Source organism: Pelodiscus sinensis, chromosome 19, assembly GCF_049634645.1.
Source record: "Pelodiscus sinensis isolate JC-2024 chromosome 19, ASM4963464v1, whole genome shotgun sequence".
Lineage (NCBI taxonomy): Eukaryota > Metazoa > Chordata > Testudines > Trionychidae > Pelodiscus > Pelodiscus sinensis.
Window position 1 is genome coordinate 7,571,943 of NC_134729.1, and position 15,489 is coordinate 7,587,431.

A 15,489-nucleotide genomic window follows, 5' to 3' on the forward strand; every position below is an offset into this window, starting at 1 on the left:
TTTCTGCAAAAAAGCCCCGATCGCGAAAATGGCAATTGGGGCTTTTTTGCAGAAAACCACGTCTAGATTGGCCACGGAAGCTTTTCCGCAAAAAGTGCTTTTGTGGAAAAGCATCCTGCCAATCTAGACGTGATTTTTCCGAAAATGCTTTTAACGGAAAACTTTTCCGTTAAAAGCATTTTCGGAAAATCATGCCAGTGTAGACGTAGCCAGAAAGTAGGGAAGTGGAGTGGGTCTTGAATGGGGATAGGGCACCTGTGCACAGCCTGCTTCCAGCGTGACAGTGGCAGAGCTGCCAGGAGAGTTTTCCCACGAGGTCTCACTCCCCTTCTCCCCATGTATCTGACATGTCCGCAGGGCCAGGCTGGGGGGGGGGAGGGGCCTCCAGCTATGGGCAGCCCCAGGAGCTGCGTTCAGGGGGGAGTGGGGTTACTTCACTGCTGCCAAACTGGAGTCTCTCGGTACCAGCAGACGTCCTCTGGGAGTGCCAGCGAAAGTCCCTTCAATTCAGGGCACTGACCAGAGACCAGCCCATGTCTGTGCACAGGCCCAGCCTTGTCCTCTCCAGCACAGTCTGTGTGCCAGCCACCCAACCCCCACCCCACTGCTCCATCAGACCCCAGCAAGCTGCTCCCCCAGCAGGGAGGGGGGCCTGGACAGTGAGGAGGGTGACGAGAGCTCCATGTTGTGCAGACGCACCTGCACTGGGGGTCTCCCATGCAGCCAGGCTCTCTCTGAGCTTCAGGCTAATGAGCTTGGGGGCCCTAGGCCTTTACCCAGCCCGGGAGGCCCACGCTATCTGTGGCCAACCCACTGCCTACGTGCTGCAGGGCAACAGAGCTGAGGCAGGCGTTATATGCCAAGTACTGTTCCCGCTGCAGCAGGCCCATGGGACACCTCCGGCTGTCTCTACCCGATACCCAGCCAGCTGCCCCACTGCAGGCTGTGCTGCAAGGCAGAGGTATGAGCATGCACCCACCGACCCCTGGGGCAAGAACAGCATTCAACTTGTCAGGCCAGTGCTGCCCCAGCGCCCCAGGCCTTTGGGCTGAGCCGCTTCTCACTCACATGGATGAAGCCTTGATGCGCAGGCAACGGACATGAGTGACGTTGGCCAGGCCCCTCAGCAGTGGGACCCAATACCATACACCCCCCACCGGAAGGGGCACTGCTGGGCTAGGCCTGCCCTGCCCTGGCCGGCAGCGAGCTGCGTGCCCAGAAATCCTGTCTCTGCAGCTGCTGGGGAAGGAGCTTTTTATTTCCAGCTCTTGGAAAGAGGAAGTTTTGATCCAGCCTTGTCTTGGCAGTGGAGGACCATCCACCCCCTCCCCCAGCCTGGAGCTCGCCAGCTCTTACTTCCAGTGGGCCCTCTCCTGAACCCACCACCTGTTAGTCGCTGGTCGGCTCAGCTGGGCAGGGCCTGGCACCCTTTACCCCATGTTTACACTAGCCTTCGGCTCTCCAGCACGGGCTAAGCTAGGCCAGGACAGCCCAGGCCTGAAGAGATTTTTGCTCCGCCGGCTTACGGGGGCTGGCGCCTTGTCAGCAGGGGAACTGTGGGAGGCGCAAGCTAACCCCCCGCCTCACCCTGACAGGTCCAGCCGTGGGCACTATAGCCAGGGGCCAGATCCGTTGTGCCTGGCGCTGTCCCCTTCATGGTGCAGGGAGTGCAGGAGGCACCAGAGCAGAGAAGCTGCCTTCTCTCCTTGGCAGGTCCAGGCTGGAGATGCTGCTGCAGGACCAGGAAGGGAAACATCCCTGGGTACAAACCACTTCTCCTGGAAGCAGTGAGTAAAGTCAGAGCATCCGGCCCAGCCCCTTCCTGTCTCTCCTCCGAACAGAAGTTGCATGAGCTGAAAGCCGCCATTGGGGCTGGCCCATCACTGCTCCGGGCTCTGGCCAGCCAGCTCCACGTCCGAGAGAAGCAGCACAGCAGCCCAAGGGAGCCCTGGTCCTGGCTGGGCAGGCAGTCTGGAAGCAGTGGGGGCAGTGGCCAGCCCTCGCCCGGGAGGTGGAGAGACAGCTGCCGCGTGCAGCCAGGCAGGGGCACTGTGCGGGTGGGGAGCGTGCCCCTTGGAGGTCCTAGCCTGGCTCCTCCTGCTCTGCCCCTGGTCCTGTGTGTCAGGACTCAAGGTCCCGCGACAGCCGCGACAGCTCCTTCTGGTTGTCGATCACTTTCAGGTGCTGGAGGTAGGCCCAGGTGGAGACAGGACTCCGTCCGCTCAGGGACAGCTCAGAGCCTGCCGGAGAGAGCCCCAGATCAGAGGGGAGACGCTCTTGTCTAAAGCCCCCAGCTCAGCCCAGGCCTTGACACAGAGCTCTAGGGCCCAGTGCTGGGTAAGCAGGGATGGGGCAGGCAGCTGGAAGTGCAGCTTGTGCCTGGCTCTGTTGGACTCTGCCCTCGGCAGGGCTGGGCTGTGCACGGAGGCAACGCAACGCCAGGCTCACAGGAGCACCCCATGAGTGACCATGGGAAAGGCAGGGGGGGGCAGCCTTTGGGCTGGGACGAGCACAGGAGATCCTGTGAGGGTCCCCACCTGACGGACGGCTCAGGACAGGCCCAAGGTCCCAGGCGAGGCCGTGGCAGAAGCCACTGGAAGCTGGATCCCTGCCTTCCTTATCCAGGCTCAACCCAGCCCAGCCCAGCAGGCCCACTGGGGAGGGCAGAGGGGACGAGGCGGCTGAATGGCGGCCGGGTTCCAGGCACTGCCCCGGCCCCTCGTGGGCTGAGTCAGGTGGGGACGTGGGCTGCAGTCAGGCAGAACAGGTCACTACTGCACAGGGGCTAGGCCCTCAGAGCAGCAGGGGAGGCAGCCTCAGGCTAGGCCCCCAAGCTGCCCTGGTAGCGTCTAGCTCCTCCCCACCAGGCAGGACTGGCAAGCTCCTTTACTGCAGCGCTTTCACCCTGGGACCTGCCAGTGAGCCAGAGGGAAGGGCAGGGCTGCTCCTGCGTGCACAGAGGGGGCATCTCCGGGGCAGGCAGGCAGGTGCTGCCAGCTGTGATGGGGTCGCTGCTCTCCCCTGCCATGACTCGGCACAAGGGGGCCATGCTGGCAAGGTGGCAGACTCAGCTCCCGCTGGCCCTTGGCTGATGCTGCAGGAAGACGACGGGTCGGGAGTGCAGGGACGAGGGCGGAGGGAGTCTTCTGTGAGTGGAGGGCAGGAGGCGGTCCCCGGCTGGAGGGGACTTGGAAACCTTTTGATGTGCCCTCCTGTGCCAGGGTGGGCTGTGAGAACACAACTAGCCCTGCTCAGGGGCTGGCCATGCTCCCCAGCTATGGCCAGAGGCAGGAGCACCCCAGAATCTGCCCCAGCTGCTGTGGGTGAGCAGGCAGGCCTCTGCTCACGCTCCCACCCCGGGCCTGACATGCTCTCCCTAGCACAGATGTCGGGGGAAGACCCCAGGGGATGGCAGGGAGTAGGCCATGCCCACACGGGGTCTGGGCATGGCTGGTGCTGGCAGAGATGGACCGCGCAGCGGAGGGGTATGACTAGCCATGAATGGGGAAGGGGTAGCACTGGCCTAGCCTCCCCCACCCCCATGTTCCAACTCATCCCTCCCATAGGCTAAGGCACGGTAAGAAAGGTGGGGCTCCATACAGGTGGAGATCCGCAGGGCCTGGGGGTCCTCCAGCACATGGGGGGCACGACTCCGCAGCGGCGAGATGGGAGCTAGGAGGGGAGAACAGAACCAGATGTCAGGAACTCACAAGCATGGGCTTCCTTGCCCCTCTACACGCCCCTCCCCCAACCTCGGCCTGCCTGGGCCCCAGCTACCCTACACGCCCCTCCCCCAACCTCTGCCTGCCTGGGCCCCTGCTCCCCCATACGCCCCTCCCCCCCATACACCCCTCCCCCAACCTCTGCCTGCCTGGGCCCCTGCTCCCCTATACGCCCCTCCCCCAACCTCTGCCTGTCTCGGCCCCCTGCTCCCCTACACGCCCCTCCCCCAACCTCTGCCTGCCTGGGCCCCCTGCTCCCTTATACGCCCCTCCCCCAACCTCTGCCTGCCTGGGCCTCTGCTCCCCTATACGCCCCTCCCACAACCTCTGCCTGCCTGGGCCCCTGCTGCCCTATACGCCCCCTCCCCCAACCTCTGCCTGCATGGGCCTCTGCTCTCCTATACGTCCCTCCCACAACCTCTGCCTGCCTGGGCCCCTGTTCCCCCTACACACCCCTGCTTCAAAGGAGGGGTGCTACAAAGCAGCAGCACTGCGTGGAGCCCAAGGTCAGCAGAAGATGGGCTCCATGTGCTGCTGCTACTTTGAAACGCTGTGTGGAAAGTCCCCAGCTGACCCCGGGCTCCATGCGGCGCTCCAGGACCAGCGAGCTCCATGCTCCCCGCAGCGCTTTCGCCTTTCAAGTGCCCTTATCGACCAATCGAATAGTCGATGCAAATTGCACTGACTATTCCATTAGCCAATAATTGAAATGCAACATCCCTCATTTCCGCTGGCAGCAGACGCCCAGCCGGCTGTGTGGAAAGTGAGCCCTGGACACTGGACACCTCCTCAGAGTCCTAGCAAAATGCTGATCAAGGGCTTGCAAAGCCCCAGGGCGATTCTAGCCCGGAAGCGCACAGCAGGGAGGGGTGCACCCTGCTCCCAAGAGAAGACAATGGAGGGCTGGGACTGTATCGGGGGGTGCAGGTCCCCCGGCACAAGCTGCCCTATGGATGGAGGATCCCACTCAAAGGGGGACGCTGGGTGAGCTAACCTTCAGGAGGGGGGTTAGCGTCCTCACTTTAACGTAACCCTTTGCCTCCAGGCTGTCCTCTGTTCTTCCTTAAATGGCCTCTGACTTGTTTGTAGGACGCACTGTCCAAGTGCTAGGAGCTGAGTGAGGGGAGGCCCCCCAGGTGCAAGGCATAAGCTGGGGACCTGCTCCGGGGAGTGTCCCACAAGCCTCGGGGACACCTGAGGGGTCACTGAGCTGGAGAGAGAGAGCAGGGCCTGCGTGGCCCATGGCGGGTGGAGCCAGGGAGCTGACTCTGGCAGGTACAGACATGGTGCCTCACAGTCTTGGGCGCTCCCAGAAAGCATCACAACACATGCGCCCCTTTTCCTCCCAGCCCTCCTGCTCCAATGCCCCCATCTGCCAACATCTCCCTGCTAGGTGCCCTTCCACCCCCCTGCCCCAGTACCCTCTCCTCCTGATCCCTCTGGGCTGCCCTGGCTGGCGGAGCCCAGCACTGGAGGTGGGTTCCCAGGGGAGGTGCTGCCCGCCACGGCCCTGGAGCACGGCTTTCCCAGGGCTGGGAGCTGTCCTGCCCACAGGCCCCGTGCGCACTCACCATGCGTGTGGCTCTGGCAGTGGTGGATGATGCGTACGGCCTTGGCCATCATTCGCTGCAGGAAGGACAGGGTCACTCACTGACCAACCAGCATGGCACGGCCACACCCCAGCTCCTTGCAGGCCACATCCTCACAGGCTCCCCTCTTCTCCCACTCTGGAAGCCTTGCCCAGCACATGCCCACGTCCGTCATACAGACACCCCCAGCAAAGGGCCACGTGCTAAGCAGCCACAAGCCTATGGACTGGGGAGGCACTGCGACGGGCAGCTCCTCTGCTCAGCTTGGTGGCACTGCAGGAGGGGCAGGTGGAGCCAGCCATGCCCGGCTGGGGCACTGCCATGGGGCAGAGCAGCTGCAGACGGGGAGTGCTTCCCTGTGGTGGGTGAAGGGAACGGCCCAGATAGCCCTGTCCAGCTCCTGTGCATGGGCACTCTCAGCAGAGCTGTGAGCCAGAGCCGGCTGGGCGGTCTGAGCACATGGCCAGGAGCTAGGACCCCTGGATCCCCATTGCAGTGCAGCTTCCTCCCTGGAGAAACAGGTCTCGGAGCTGTCTGCTGGGGAGCCCCAAATGCCTTCGCCTGCGGGCAACACGTCTCTTTGCGACGGGCGGGGCTGAAGGGGGACAGGCTCCGCCTCCCAATGCCTTTGCTTGGGGCAGCACGTCTCTTTGCGGGGGGCGGGGCTGAAGGGGGACAGGCTCCGCCTCCCAATGCCTTTGCTTGGGGCAGCACGTCACTTTGCGGGGGGCAGGGCTGAAGGGGGACAGGCTCCGCCTCCCAATGCCTTTGCTTGGGGCAGCACGTCACTTTGCGGGGGGCGGGGCTGAAGGGGGACAGGCTCCGCCTCCCAATGCCTTTGCTTGGGGCAGCACGTCACTTTGCGGGGGGCGGGGCTGAAGGGGGACAGGCTCCGCCTCCCAATGCCTTTGCTTGGGGCAGCACGTCTCTTTGCAAGGGATGGGGCTGGGGAAAGGCTCCACCTGACTCACCATCTTCTCGAAGTTGATGAGGTTCTCTGTGAGCGTGCGGTTGCCCTCGTGGATGAAGGTCAGGTCTGCAAAGAGACACCTTGGAGTCAGTGCCCAGCCCCCGTGGTGCAGCTTCCTGCCACAGGGGCCAGGTTAGGGGCCAGACCATCAGCAGACACGGGAGTTCGAACCCCACAGCTGGGCTCTGCAGCTGGTGGCTGCTGCCCCTGAGCCTGTGCTGAGCCCATCCTGCCAATGTTCCTCTGTCTGGCAGGGCAGTAATGGAGGTGTGGGTTCAGAATGCCCCCAAAAAGTAGCCCAACAGCAACCCCACAGAATGGAGCCCAAGCCCCTCAACCCCACAGATGGAGTCCTGACACCACAGGAAGGAACCCTGGGCCCCTCAACCCCACAGGATGGAGCCCTGACCCCACAGGAAGGACCCCAGCCCCATGGGACAGGCTGTGTCACTGGCTATGTCTACACTGCGCTGGTTTTGTGCAAGAAATATGCAAATGAGGTTAAGCGTGGAACATCGCTGAGCCTCATTTGCGTAATTAATGAGCGGCCGCTTTTTGAGCAAGAGGCTTTTACGCAAAAAGCGGCCGCTCATTAATTATGCAAATGAAGCTCGGCGATATTCCACGCTTAGCCTCATTTGCATATTTCTTGCACAAAACCAGCGCAGTGTAGATATAGCCACTGTGCTGCCCCTTCAGTAGCCATGGGGCCCTGCCAAGTGGGGAGTCCCCAGGGTTTCCTCAGGGCAGGTGCCTGGACCCAGCCGGACCCCACGGCCTGCCCTCTCCGGGCATTAATGCCCAGGGGAACCGACCTCCCTGGGGAAAAGGGGACCTGGTGCTGGGCTGGAGTCCCAGCAAACCTGGGCACAGAGTTACTGCCCAGCCCCTCTGCTCCCAGCTGCTCCGTACCTTTGAGCAGGAGGGGTATGAAGGGGATGATGGGTGGGCTCAGCTTGGCGACGGCCAGTCTATAGACTCTGTGATTCCATGAGGGGTCCTGGAAGGAGAAGAGGGTTTCAGAGCAGCGGCTGTTTTCTGGGCCCCAGGGTGGTGCCTTTGCCAGGCCAGGTCCCCAGCCGGCAGAGTTCAGCCTGGCAGCCTGAAAGAGCCCCAGATGGAGGGTCACCTCGCGCTGCTGGGGGAGCACAGGCCTGTTTGCAGTGGCTCCGGGCTGGAAGGGCAGCCAGTGGATGCTGCGGGGGATTTAGGGAGGCAGAAAGTCCTCACCCAGATGACATTGAAGCCAGCGCCCCAGCTCACACCCAGAATATCTGGAGTCGCCAGTGAGTAGGGGATTCTCCTGCGGTGCTGGAGCCAGAGCCTTTACCGCTGCCTGGGCATGCAGCCCAGATGGGGGTGCCCCTTCTTACTTCACCTGCACTACGTCCCGCCCACAGGCCCCTCCCCTGGGCACTGGCCAGCCCAGCCCAGCAGGGCTTAACACCTGGGCTGGGCGATGGGACTTTGCCTGGAGGTGTCCCGCCTACTCCAGGAGTCAGCCGGGGAGGCGAAGGGGCCGGCAAAGGAACAAACTTACCAGCATCCGCTCCAGTGCCGAGTGCAGCTTCCTGGTTTTGTGCGGCAGCCTCTGTGTGAGAGAGAGAGCGGGTGAGCCTGCCCCCCAAGCCCCGGGAGAATCCTCCACCCCCTGCGTCAGGACCCCGCTGCTCCACTGCACCCCAGCCCTGATCATCCTCCATCACAGCCGCGCACGTTCTCAGAGCCTCTTCCAGGATGGGCGCTGCTTGGAGGCTGGCTCCCCTCAGCCCCTGCCAGCCAGGCCCTGGTCCCAGAACTGCCCCCCATTCCCATAGGGGCTCTGGACATGAGGAAGGCAGGCCCAGGCCTTGGCCCGGAAACTAGACACTGGGATTGTTTCAGCCAGCACTGGGCTGCAGCTGCTTTGGCAGGGACACAGGCCTTAGGGAAGGGAGTGAAGATGGATCTGGATCTGAACCAGACGACATGGAGGGAAGTGAGAGGGGGAGCCCCACCGGGACTGTAGCCACATCACTCGAATGAACCCCTAGAGCCCATGGCTGAGCAGCATTAGAAATGGGTTTGGAAGCCAGATCCAAATGTGCCCAAAATTTCCTGGAGTTTTGGTTCCCACTCGTGGCTCAGTGTCACCCAGCCCTGGGTTCTGGATCCCACCCGGCGCTCGGTGTCACTGGGCCCTGGGTTCTGGATCCCACCCGGCGCTCGGTGTCACTGGGCCCTGGGTCCAGGTTCCCCCCTGGCGCTCGGTGTCTCTGGGCCCTGGGTTCTGGTTCCCGCCCAGCGCTCGGTGTTTATGGGTCCTGGGTTCTGGTTCCCGCCCAGCACTCGGTGTCTCTGGGCCCTGGGTTCTGGTTCCCACCCAGCGCTCGGTGTCTCTGGGCCCTGAGTTCTGGTTCCCGCCCAGCGCTCGGTGTCTCTGGGCCCTGGGTTCTGGTTCCCGCCCAGCGCTTGGTGTTTCTGGGCCCTGGGTTCTGGTTCCTGCCTGGCGCTCGGTGTCTCTGGGCCCTGGGTTCTGGTTCCCGCCCAGCGCTCGGTGTCTCTGGGCCCTGGGTTCTGGTTCCCGCCCAGCGCTTGGTGTTTCTGGGCCCTGGGTTCTGGTTCCTGCCTGGCGCTCGGTGTCTCTGGGCCCTGGGTTCTGGTTCCCGCCCAGCGCTCGGTGTCTCTGGGCCCTGGGTTCTGGTTCCCGCCCAGCGCTCGGCGTCTCTGGGCCCTGGGTTCTGGTTCCCGCCCAGCGCTCGGTGTCTCTGGGCCCTGGGTTCTGGTTCCTGCCTGGCGCTCGGTGTCTCTGGGCCCTGGGTTCTGGTTCCCGCCCAGCGCTCGGTGTCTGTGGGCCCTGGGTTCTGGTTCCCACCCAGCGCTCGGTGTCTGTGGGCCCTGGGTTCTGGTTCGCGCTCGGTGTCTGTGGGCCCTGGGTTCTGGTTCCCACTCGGTGTCACTGGGCCCTGGCCTATAACCAGTGTTTTGGTCCTTGCCCCTCCGCTCAGTGTGACCGAGGGCAGAGTTTCGCTCTGCGCCCATCGCCAGAGCTGGGCTCTCACTAGGCAGTCAGGAGCCGAGGGCCAGGCTGTCATTTCCCGTGTCCTACGTCTTGGCTTGACGTCTCACCCCAGCGGCCTGGCGAGCTGGACATGCCCATTGGCTCTTCCTCTGCTTGTCAGGGCCCAGCAGGGAGATGCTGATTTACCATGGGTGCTGGTCCCTGGGCCTGGGGGGCGTTCCCCAGCTGGGCTGACCCGGGGCGGCAGGGCTGTGTTTTGGGCTGTACCTCCCAGGTCTTGGCGAGGCGACTCACGGCCGTGTTGCTCAGGCCAAACATCACCGCGAAGAAGGAATTCAGGTTCTTCTGCTCCTTGAGACTGAAATGAAGAGACAGTTACTCAGGGCGGGTGCCGCTGCTGGCCTGGATGGCCCGGCAGGGCCCATTGGCAGGCTGTCCCCATGACGCGGGCTGGCTCCGCTTATTGCAAATCACTCACTGTGCAGCCAGCTTGATGAACTTCCTGAGCAGCTGGGTCCGCCTGGCCGGCTCCGCGCAGAGGCAGAGCTCGGTGGCGATCCAGTACTGCAGCTCGTTGAAGCGACGCATGAGACGCTCCAGGTTGGCCGTGGTCACGCTGGGAAACGTCTGCTGCCCAAAGATGTAATAGATCAGCTCCACCTTCAAAACACAAGGCTGGAGTTCAGCCCTGCCCTGGCCCACAGCCTGCGTCTGACCCAGACGTACCGCTCCGGCACCGCCCGTTACCTGGTGGACACTGATGAAGAGGTTCCAGTCGTAATCCGTCAGCTGACTGGCCAAGTCCTTGGAGCTGATGAGATCCAGGACCTCTGAGGAGCCGGCGGTGGGCCCCAGCTGCTCGTGATGAGGGGTCTGGGAAGAGAAGGAGAGAGCATCACCCGGGATGCTCTGCGTGGCCAGTGGGCAGGGCCCGCAGCCTTGAGCGGGAGCCCTGCCAACTCAGCAGGAGATCTTAGGTGGCCACAAACGCCCAGGCAGGATGGCCATGGGGGCCTGACCCCAAGCCGGCCATGCCACAGGCCAGGAAGCAGCTCCTGTCGCTGGGAGCAGAGGGTGGCAACTGGGCAGAGGCACTGCTGGCCAGGCACTGTGTGGTGCCATGCTGAGCCTGGGGGCTCCTCGTCCCACACCGACCAGATCCCAGCTCGGAGTGTCTCTGGCCACAGGCAGCAGCGCCTTGGTGGGTATGTGCTGGACCAGCTGTCTTGGGGTCCCAGAGCTGGGGGGGTCTCCCGCCCTCGGCAATGAGAGGGCACAAGGCCCACCCTGCCTCTGCTCTCCTCACCCAGCCCTCACCAGCGTGGGCAGCTCCTGCACATCCACCACAAAGAGTCTCTCGTTCAGGCCCAGGGACGTGTACACGCCGACAGTGTCCATCGGCAGCCCCGCTTTATCTGTTGGAGAGAGCCAGTGGCAGAGCTGCTCCCGGCATGGTCACCGGGTGCATGCCCCGGCCAGCAGGGCCAGGGGCCGAGGGCCAGTGTCTGGGGCACACGGGACACGAGGGCCAGTCCCAGGCTGGGCAGAGCAGCATCCCCCTTTCCCCAAGTGACTTCACAGACTAGTAGCAACCCCCATTGCTCCCAGAGCGGGTGCTGAGCCACGCCAGCTGTGCCACGCAATGATTGTGCATCCCAGCTGTGCACCAGCGCCCACGCTGGCTGCAGCATGGGGCACCCCACTCTTTCCATCTCGGCCGGGGCAGGCTGAGGCGGGGAATGGGCATGGTGCTGGGAGTGGGCACAGCACTGGGAAGGGCTGGGAGTGGGGCTGGGAGTGCGTGTGGGGCTGGGAGGTCTCTGCACACACAGATCAGCTAGGCCCTGGCCACAGGTCTGCCCATGAAGCACGGTGCAGTGCCCAGGCCAGGCTGGAGCAGGAGCAGCTGCTGCCACTAAACAGCATCACCCCCTCTGGGTCGGGATGGGCAGGGTGAGCCTGGAGGAAACACTCTTAGCTTTGATGGCAGCAGAGAGGGGCAGAGGTAGGGTGTGTGTGGGGGGGGGGGTTGGCGTTGGGGCTTCATCACTACAGAAAAGGGATCAAGCAGGAGAACAGGCCATCAGGTGGGGGAAGGGACGGGACACGCTGCCCGGGGCGGCTGGCGGGGTGGGGGAAGGGACGGGACACGCTGCCCGGGGCGGCTGGCGGGGTGGGGGAAGGGACGGGACACGCTGCCCGGGGCGGCTGGCAGGGTGGGGGAAGGGATGGGACACGCTGCCCGGGGCGGCTGGCAGGGTGGGGGAAGGGATGGGACACGCTGCCCGGGGCGGCTGGCGGGGTGGGGGAAGGGACGGGACACGCTGCCCGGGGCGGCTGGCAGGGTGGGGGAAGGGACGGGACACGCTGCCCGGGGCGGCTGGCGGGGTGGGGGAAGGGACGGGACACGCTGCCCGGGGCGGCTGGCGGGGTGGGGAAAGGGACGGGACACGCTGCCCGGGGCGGCTGGCGGGGTGGGGGAAGGGACGGGACACGCTGCCCGGGGCGGCTGGCGGGGTGGGGGAAGGGACGGGACACGCTGCCCGGGGCGGCTGGCGGGGTGGGGGAAGGGACGGGACACGCTGCCCGGGGCGGCTGGCGGGGTGGGGGAAGGGACGGGACACGCTGCCCGGGGCGGCTGGCGGGGTGGGGGAAGGGACGGGACACGCTGCCCGGGGCGGCTGGGGGGGTGGGGGAAGGGACGGGACACGCTGCCCGGGGCGGCTGGCAGGGTGGGGGAAGGGACGGGACACGCTGCCCGGGGCGGTTGGCGGGGTGGGGGAAGGGACGGGACACGCTGCCCGGGGCGGCTGGCGGGGTGGGGGAAGGGACGGGACACGCTGCCCGGGGCGGCTGGCGGGGTGGGGGAAGGGACGGGACACGCTGCCCGGGGCGGCTGGCGGGGTGGGGGAAGGGATGGGACACGCTGCCCGGGGCGGTTGGCGGGGTGGGGGAAGGGACGGGACACGCTGCCCGGGGCGGTTGGCGGGGTGGGGGAAGGGACGGGACACGCTGCCCGGGGCGGTTGGCGGGGTGGGGGAAGGGACAGGCTGCACCATGCCCCTCACTCACCCCCTGCCGAGTTGACCTTGACCAACACGCGCTCGCCATGCTCCCCCTCTTGGCATGCGAGGGCCTGGAGCACGTCCCGCACGGAGGCGTTCACTGGCAGCACCACGGTGAGGCAGGAGTGGTCGGCCCTGTAGACCTCATAGGGCACTAGGGAAGGCAGGGAGCACGTTAGTGAGATCCCCACGGCCAGGGCCCAGCTAGCGGAGGGCAGCTAGGATCCAGGATCCTCGGGCAGGGAGCAACATCTGGGGCACGTTCCGCTGTGAACTCCATGGACAGACCCTGGGGCCCCACAGCCCCAGCCTTGACTGCAAGTGCCTATGGGCTCTAAGTAGGGCCCTGCCTCTGGGGGCAACTATGTAAGGGGATCTGCACCCCACACACCTACCAGGGTGACTGTCTGAGGGTCTACACCCCACACCTGTACAGGGTGATTATCTGAGGGGAGGGGTTGCACCACACACTTCTACCAGGGTGGCTGTGTCTAAAGGGTGGGGCATGCACCTACTAGGGGTGATGGTGCCTCTGAGGATGCCTAAGAATTCACTGGATTTTGCAGGTAGTTCTGGGACTCTTGGTCTGTGTGTGTTGGGGGGGGGGGGGGGAGTTGTACATGAAGAGGCAGAAGGTGTCTGTCTGCTGTGGCAGCGGGCTGTCCATGGGGTGTGCAGGGAGGCAGTGGAAGCTGTCTCTGTGGTGTGGAGGTAGAAGGTGTCTGTCTGTCTGTGCCCCAGCTGCCGCAGCAGGCTGTCCATGGGGTGTGCAGGGAGGCAGTGGAAGCTGTCTCTGTGGTGTGGAGGTAGAAGGTGTCTGTCTGTCTGTGCCCCAGCTGCCGCAGCAGGCTGTCCGTGGGGTGTGCAGGGAGGCAGTGGAAGCTGTCTCTGGGGTGTGGAGGTAGAAGGTGTCTGTCTGTCTGTACTTCAGGCTGCCGCAGCAGGCTGTCCGTGGTGTGTGCAGGGAGGCAGTGGAAGCTGTCTCTGTGGTGTGGAGGTAGAAGGTGTCTGTCTGTCTGTGCCCCAGCTGCCGCAGCAGGCTTTCTGTGACAGACAGACGCAGAGCTGCTACCTTTGTCCTGGGCCCCGATGGTATAGCTGTTACTCAGCGCAGCATCCTCCAGGGTGCTGAACCAGTTCACTGTGCTCCGAACCTGGGGTGGGGAAGGCAGAGTGGCATATGGGGTGCTGGATAGCAGACATTGGCATCTTCCATGCTCACAGCCCCAGGGAGCAGCCTCCCCAGGGAGACCCATAAGGCAGCTCAGGTGAGCCAGGCCTCCAAAGCCCCACACAGCCGCCCTGGGCCTGTCAGGCCACTCTCCTTTGGGGCCCGCCCATCCCTGCCTGCTGGGGGCCCTGCTCTGTCAGTACCTTGGGCTGCGGAGATGCGCTTCCGCCACCGTTCTCCAAGCTGCAAGAGGAGGGACACACACGGGTGAGAGCCTAGAGCCGCAGCTCCTGGACACAAATCAGCAGCTGCACCCCCAGCCACGGCCCCCTGGGCACCATGGTGCTCAGAGCACAGGGGACAGCTGCAAGTGCTCAGACTGCCAGCGGGGGGGGGTGCCCCCGAGCACTGACCTGCCCCCCCCTTTTCAGCTGGGACCCCAGACACCTGGATGGGGAGAGGATCTGACTGATATCGACTTATTTCCCCTTCCACAGAGCCTGTCCTCCCAGCGAGTCCAAGAGCCCTTAGCCTCCCTCTGGGCCAGGCACGAGTTAGCAGTTGGCCTGGGCTGCGGGCAGAGCCCTTGACTCCCTGCCCCCCCATAAGCCCACATGTCCATCCCGGGGCTAGGCCCAGGAGTGCGGCACTCGTCCGTGCCACGGCCGTGGCCACAGCACTGGACTCAGGCCTGTGAGAGGCCCGGGCCTGGCTGCAGTCACTGCAGAGCTGCGGCAGGAGTTGTGTCTGTCTAGGCACGGACTGAGCCCTGCCCAGGGAGAGGGGAGCTGGCAGCCATGGCTGGGCGGGGACTCACGCTCTGTGCCTCCGGCGATCCTGCGTCTGGTCCTGGAGCGAGCTGCACAGCCCAGGGTCCCGGCTCGCAAAGTCCGAGAGGTTCTGCAGGACGAAGGCGCTAGTTGGTCAGGGCCCAGGCTGCACCGTGCTGGGACCCCTCAGATCACCCGGCACAGGGCCCTGGCAATCCCTCCGGGAAGAGGGGATTTGAGGTTGGCTCCATGTGGAGTAGTGCCCCCCACTGCCCAGCAAGGCCACATGCCTGGGTCCCTCCCTGGGGCTAGAAGGGTGCAGTAGCCAAGGGGCAGTTGATCTTCCCTGGGGTAGCAACCCCTGGTGCCAGATTATGGACTTGCTGCCTCGTGGGCTGCAAGGGACGGCGGCCATGGGTGGCAAGGGACAGAGCACGGCCACCCCCGGGCCAGGATCAGCCTCGTTACTCCCCGGATGTGAGTCCCCTTCAGCTCGCCAGCCTCCTGCATCCCCCCGCTCCCCGGTACCTGCAGCAGGGTCATGGCGCTGGGCTCGGCCTGCAGCAGGTGCCCGTAGAGCAGCACCCACTGGCTGACCAGCCTCAGGATCTTCTGCCGCTTGCTGAGGGAGTAGACGGCCTTCTCCTGCGCCGAGCCCTCGGACGGCTCCGCGTGGAAAGTGGGTCAGTCAAGGAAGCCACTAGGGCAGTGTGTGCTGGGGCAGCAATGGGGACAGGCCGCAGGCCTGCGGGGCACAGAGAGAGGCGAGCCCAGCAAAGTGCACCCAGAGAACGGCAGCAGCACAGCAGGGAAGAATGCACCCAGGCGCCTGCTCCCTCCACCGGCCTGTGCTCCCCGGTGCCGGGGTGGCTGTGACTCCCATCACTGTGACGCCGAGTCGGGGTCCCCCAAATCCTGCAGCCCCGTAGCAGCAAGAACAGACTCCGCCAGCCAGAGACTAGAGAGGGTTTATTGCTGCTCCAGGACACAGCACAGCACAGACGTGATATCGCTACAGAATCCTTGGGTTAGGGGCGTCCATCACCCCCCTAGACCTCCAGCCCTCAGCTTAGGCTCACTCCCTCCTGTTTCCCAGCCAGCAACTGCCCCTTTCCCCAAAACCTCCCTCCTTTGTTCCCTGCCTGCCCTCTTCGGGTCGGACAGGTTGGGTCTTTGCCTACCTGACTTAAGGCAGCTGCCT

General features: G+C 64.5%; 1 protein-coding gene across 1 annotated transcript in view; it reads right to left on the reverse strand.

Annotated features, from left to right (window-relative positions):
• Positions 1–224: 224 nt before the first annotated feature.
• The window catches only part of RAPGEF3 (Rap guanine nucleotide exchange factor 3), a 55,655-nt gene continuing 40,390 nt past the window's right edge, over positions 225–15,489 (reverse strand). The window contains exons 14-28 of the mRNA XM_075902088.1: positions 14,817–14,967; positions 14,336–14,418; positions 13,722–13,761; positions 13,420–13,501; positions 12,355–12,501; positions 10,600–10,697; positions 10,030–10,155; positions 9,761–9,942; positions 9,550–9,640; positions 7,822–7,872; positions 7,194–7,281; positions 6,283–6,347; positions 5,294–5,348; positions 3,601–3,672; positions 225–2,240 (exon numbers count right to left, since the gene is read on the reverse strand). Coding sequence (XP_075758203.1) covers positions 2,122–2,240; positions 3,601–3,672; positions 5,294–5,348; positions 6,283–6,347; positions 7,194–7,281; positions 7,822–7,872; positions 9,550–9,640; positions 9,761–9,942; positions 10,030–10,155; positions 10,600–10,697; positions 12,355–12,501; positions 13,420–13,501; positions 13,722–13,761; positions 14,336–14,418; positions 14,817–14,967 — 1,450 coding nt within the window. The 3' untranslated portion in view covers positions 225–2,121. The remainder of the gene's footprint in view (positions 2,241–3,600; positions 3,673–5,293; positions 5,349–6,282; positions 6,348–7,193; positions 7,282–7,821; positions 7,873–9,549; positions 9,641–9,760; positions 9,943–10,029; positions 10,156–10,599; positions 10,698–12,354; positions 12,502–13,419; positions 13,502–13,721; positions 13,762–14,335; positions 14,419–14,816; positions 14,968–15,489) is intronic.